Source organism: Dermacentor silvarum, chromosome 7, assembly GCF_013339745.2.
Source record: "Dermacentor silvarum isolate Dsil-2018 chromosome 7, BIME_Dsil_1.4, whole genome shotgun sequence".
NCBI lineage: Eukaryota > Metazoa > Arthropoda > Arachnida > Ixodida > Ixodidae > Dermacentor > Dermacentor silvarum.
Genome location: NC_051160.1, coordinates 124,913,183 through 124,919,182, shown reverse-complemented (window position 1 = coordinate 124,919,182; position 6,000 = coordinate 124,913,183). Strand labels below are relative to the sequence as shown.

General features: G+C 42.9%; 1 protein-coding gene across 1 annotated transcript in view; it reads left to right on the top strand.

The window, feature by feature from the left end:
• Positions 1-670: 670 nt before the first annotated feature.
• Positions 671-6,000, top strand: part of LOC119459144 (uncharacterized) — a 70,515-nt gene continuing 65,185 nt past the window's right edge. Inside the window, exons 1-2 of the mRNA XM_049671606.1 lie at positions 671-681; positions 774-840. Coding sequence (XP_049527563.1) covers positions 671-681; positions 774-840 — 78 coding nt within the window. The remainder of the gene's footprint in view (positions 682-773; positions 841-6,000) is intronic.

Here is a 6,000-nt window from a genome sequence, read left to right as displayed (position 1 = left end):
TTCTCTCCTGACGTTCATTGACTGGTGTTTTTAATAAAATTGTTCCTCCTAGCCAAAACGGGATTTGAACCCACGTACGCCTGGTCTCAAAGAGAGCATCGTAACCACTAGGCCGTACAGCCCCGCTCCCAAAGCATGCATTCATGCGAACCATATGATTGAGTTCAAGCGCCTTCGGCGAAAGAAACGATCTAGAAACATGGTACGCGTGAGCGGCGCATGGCGGGGCCAGCGGTCGAGCACTGGGCTTGCGAGCAAAGAGAAATACACTGCCCCTACTGCATAGACCTGCTGCTCCCTTCAGCAATATTTTGCGAAACTGCAGGCATTGCTAGGTAGTCAATTATGCATAACATATTGACATAAAATTGACACCAACACTGTGTGGATTATGGATATAGTTCCCCATAAATATACGTCGTAAGCTTTTCGTCCGCCCAAGAAATGAAACGCGGTCGAGGTGCTCTGGACTTAGAAGAACTTAGATGGGCACCAACCCAGTGTCCAGCAAATTCCGTAGCCTTCAGAATAATATATCCGTCGGAACAGAGGGAAAAAATTCCAGTGTCAGGAGACCTCTACGAAATAATATAGCTTATCATTCCAGCTATCCATAACTCGTCCTTAAGGTTGGTAGGGACAAAAATAAATGTAATTCTAAGAAAATGCAATGAGACAGATGTATCCTGAGTTAAAGGTACGTTGTGAGAAGCACTACAACATTTGCATTCAGTGTCACGTACAAAACCGAAAAGCCATGTTGATCTGCTTAGGTGTCAAGACGTCCTCTCACTGCTCCAAGCGGGACGTTTTGTCTTCATCAGGCATGGATTTGAAACGGTAAGTGGGTGGCGGCATGCCCGATCCGTTGATGTCATAACGCTTTCATTTTTTTTAAAAGTGTAAACTTTGGGCATGGAAATTTTAAGTGTCCTTAGCCAACCGTGCTCACGTTGGTTTCGACGGGAATTCAGGGCGCAAGCTCCTTTCCCAAGCGTATCACCCCTGAAGGAAGCCGAACGCCAGGCCGGGGCACACTTGTACCCATTTGAACCAGTGGGTGCCCGGCGGCGGTGGGAATCGAACCCACAGCCTCCCGCAGCCTAGGCGGGCGTGAAACGACGAAAAACATTGCAATGAATTTTATCTAAGATCTGATGACACGCTGTTCCAATGATGACGCGTTATGTATTAGGTGCCGTAAATAAATACTATGAATGCACAACTACAATGGAGAATTCAGAAATTTTTTACCATAACGAGCAAGTAGCGAATGCTAGTTTGCTACTTCATGAAAAGAACATTATTCTTGTGAAGAGCTTGTTCAGCTATTATCTCACAATTTACTTTTAAAATTATTTTCTGAGCACCTTGCAGACGAATACATTGACGCCATCTGCCACGAAGCCAGCCTGAGCTGGTTGCGTAATCTAGAACAGTGAAAGTCGTAGAACGCATCAGTCAAAAATTTTCATTATGAGGTTTTACGGGCCAAAACCACCATCTGATTATGAGGCAATGCTTAGTGGGGCATTCGGGATTAATTTGGACCACCTGGGTTTTTTAACGTGCACCTAATTCTAAGTACACAGGTGTTTTGTGCATTTCACCCCCTTTGAAATGCGGCCGTCATGGCCGGGATTCGATCCCACTGCCTCGTGCTCAGCAGCCCAACTCCATAACCACTGAGCAACCACAGCGGGTTCGCATCAGTGAAGAACCATCTTCAAGCTGAATGGTTCAATCTGTTTCACAATGCTAAAGGTGTTTAGGGAAAGTAATAGCTTCGCATAACGCTACATAAGGGCTGGACAAATAAACTTGGGGATTTTATCATTATATAAATTCAAGATACTGAGGTGATAAGCATTTTATATAAAGATATATTACACTGGCGTATTCGATGTTCCCGACGACATATGCCAGTTGTATCAATATCACTTCACACATTCGTAAATTGTTCAATCTAGCCCCTTCTGTCATGAATTATGATCGACTGTCGAAAAACGTGTGATATTTGCTTAATTTTAGGTCGAGGTGCTCTGGACTTCATTGGTGGAAGAATGACTTGTGCATCTTACGATGAGTCATCATAATTACAGTGTAACGAAAGATACTTTCATTGTACAGTTAGTGATGCAAGGTTTCTTTATAAAAGAAGAAAATAACCTGCTTAAATTACGTGCACAAGGTATTTATTGGGAGCTCGCATAACTAGAAAGGAAAAAAATTAAGGTATTTAGCGATTTATAGCGAAACGCCCCGCGTACCGTTAAACAGGGTAATGCCTTCACCAAAGCGGTCGTCTGTATCAGCACATTTCATTCAGAAGTAAACTCAAGGTATTTTAGGTACGCAGAATGACAGGTTAACTCTAAACTTAATGTTAGTTAGTGGTCTTTTTCTTGCCACCACTGGACATAAATGGTAAGAATGAAGGGCATCGATCAGGCATGGATCTGCATTGTTGGGACCTTTGCAAGTTTAAAATAGTTGGCTTGGAAGCTCCTTAACTCTTTGTAGCAAACCTTGTTCCTTTCAAATCTCCTGTTCTAGTTACAGTAAGAAGATTTTGGTGTTCAAAAAAGTAAGGTGTCAGAATTCCACAATGATCCCTAGGGATGGCAGTACCTGCATAAGATTACGCAGGTATGGCAGGCTTCCAGCTCTTTTGCTATAACAGCTATGTGATCGATATAAGACACTGTTCTCATGACTACTCCTCAAACGAGTCGAAGCCTGCTTATTTGCTTGCATTGTTTTTTAGTAGATCAGCATGAATTTTCAGATTAAGCACCGAATGAGCTGGCACGTGCTCCATCAAACCTTATCGACAATCCAAACAAAGCTACTAAACAATGCATCAAGCTATAGCCTTTTTTGCCTTATTGTGGCAGCAAAATGGTCCTAATAACCATGACATGTAAGATATGCACAAAAGAGAGAGAGAGAGTAAGGCAAAAAAAGACAGGGAGGTTAAACAGATTGTCTCCGGTTTGCCACCCTGTACCTGGGGAGGGCAAAGGTATGCGTTAAATGGGAGAAAAATAACACGAGAAGCAAAGGGGGTAATAGGTCCACGCACACAATACAGAACTGTTTCTGTGGGCGGTGCCATTCAGTCTGTGAATGTGTTACATAATGTTACACAAATTTGTAAAATGCGCGTTACTGTGTGACAGTGAAAGTCGGAAACAGCTGTGCATGACGCCGAGGTTTGTCTCACAAAACGTGCACCTTGCTTTCACTATGTCCCCGTAATACGAAAAAACCGCACCGCTTATGCAGCAGCGGAAGATTTACCATTGAGAATAGCATGCCGACTATTATTAGCCGTGCTGAGGTCTTTGATGAGAAATCCAAGGAAATTGTCGCGCAAATGGTACCGGCCGTCGTACCGATTGCCAGCCATATGCAAGCGTTAGTGTTCGTTTGCGTTCTCCTGATAGTGTACTGAGTTTCACGAGGCGAAGAGAATTTTTCGGTGGTGATTGTTGTTACTCACCTAGTAGAAATAGAGCATAAACTATGAATCATGTTCTCTTAGTATGTTGAAGTGCCTGTGCGGAAGTAAATGAGGGCGTAATTTCAGGTCTTCAGTTAAAGGCGTATGAAAGCGTGGCGCAGAATAGCAAAAGCCGGCTGGAGTCATATAGAGCTAACACAGAGATGCGAGAGATCTTTCTTTCACTCGGCAGGATAACAGTGAGGGCAGCGAGTTTATTCCGACTCATGGTGTCCAGAATATTATAGATGAAGTGCTCACCAAATACAGTGTGGATACCTCAATATAACCTTGCAACAAGGACCTCTTTAGATCACTTTAGTTAAACAACCGCCGGCGCCGTATCCTATATACGAACGCTGTACAGGGTCGTCCACTTTTATGGGGAAACATGCGAGTGCGCGGATGATGATGATGATGATGATGATGATGATGATTTTGGCATCCCCTTGGCAATGGGGCGGCAACAAATAGCCACCTTGCCTGCTTTATTTGTTGAAGCTTTACTACATCCATCGCTATCTAGCCTGTTGCCTATCGATCTGATCTCGATCGTAAGTTTAGTAATAAAAACCGCTATCGCAATACAGGGTGTTTAATTTAGCTGCATCAAATTTTTAAAAATTCGCAGTGGTAGATAGCACAATTAGAATTCTTGATCTAAACTACTCGATGACTACGCAAAATCAAAATGCCTATTTGAGCAATTGAAATAATGACGCTAATTAACTTTTAACTAATTATTTTACGCCACATCTTTCAACCTACGAATTATTGCCGCTGAGTTCGCAAGGCGTATCCTCTTGGAACGAATTCTCATGACTACACCAGTTTCGAGATATGAATGTTAAAGGTGTCCAACAAAATGCATGGACGTTCCAGTTAACTTTTTCAGGTAAGCGCTGTTTTATGTATTGAAGCACAAAGTTAACTGGAACGCCCACGCATTTCTTCGGCCACTTTGAAAATTAACATCTCGAAACTGGTTCAGTCCTGAGAAGTCGTTCCAAGTCGATATGTGAGCACAGCGGCTTGTGAGCACAGCGGCTATAATTCGTACATGAAATATGTGTCGTAAAATAATTAATTAAAAGTTATTTAGCGTAATTATGTTAATTATTCAATAAGGCGTTTTGATTTCTCGTGGAAGTAATGGCCGCCTCGTCGAGTAGTTTAGATCACGGATTATAAGCATGCTATCTACGACAGCCAATTTTTTAACATTGGTGCAGTTAAAATGAAACATCCTGTATTGTTTCATTACCAACGCTTGCCGTTACTTCGTTTCTATCAACCACTTCTCTGCTTATTTTTCCACTATTACTCTAAACGTCCATTACATATCTCGACTGCTGAGCAGTTAATTCAGCCATCTTCTATGAATCGAAATACTTCAGGAAGGTAGACACTCCCTACGGATTTCGGTGGGTGAGTGTGATGCTATTTTATTACGATGCTCCGAGTCGTTTCCGGGAGGTCTTTGCAGCACATGTACGTCTCATCCCGTGGCGCATATTTGCTGCGGTATGTTTTGTCGTCAGGCAGCTAGCTCGGCTCTCATATAGCAGGGTACTTTCTTCCCTCTCTCTCCTTTCTTTTCATCCCTTTAAACTCCTTCCCCCGTGTAAGGTAGCAAACCGGACGTGCGTCTGGTTAACCTCACTTCCTTTCCTTTCTTCTTCTTCCTCCTCGTCCTCCTCCTTCACCCATGTGCGCTATCACACAGATTTTCCACCCTGATTTCTTGCTTGCTATCTTTGTAAATCTATATGGTCTTTCGTGCTTCCTGTTTTGACATACCGATTAGCCGTCTGTTTTTCTGTCTGTTTTTTTTTAAATAATCCTGGCGGTCTATTTACACTTTCAAGTACTGTCTACTTTGGTGCCAAATTCCTTGAAATCTTCCGCCAGTCCGTGTCCAAGCTTTTGAGGTACAGATACTTGTGCACTTTAGCCGGTCATTTCTTTTCATCCATGTTCTCCCGTCTGCCTCGAAAAGTAATCTTGTACTGCGCTTCCGTGAATTCAAAAATGGCCAACCCATGTCACCTCTCACCGCTTCATTCTTAGTTTTGCGGTGGGCCCCCACGGACAGTCAGTCCTACACCATGTGGTTAATCGCCATCCACCACAAGATTGCGGATTTATACGACAGAAATGCACTTGCGAACGTTAGCGCTCGCATTACTACACTTTTTCACAGTTCCTCGTGCCAGTTCGTATTTATTTTAGCCCCAAAGGGCTCTATGTTTCATTATTGCTGCTGTCCGCTTCCCTTTAAATCTTAGTTTATCTTGGTGGGCACATGGGAGTGGGTCTCTTCTTTGTTTACGTATACACAGAGGTATATATGTTGCTTGACTTCCGATTAAATTGATACAACGTCACTACTCGTCTCTTCAATTAATACCATCATTGCCGATTTCTCTGTGCTAAACGTAACACCTAGTTTCAGCATTGCATTCCCGCTTATATTCGCAATTTTCTGTAAAGCC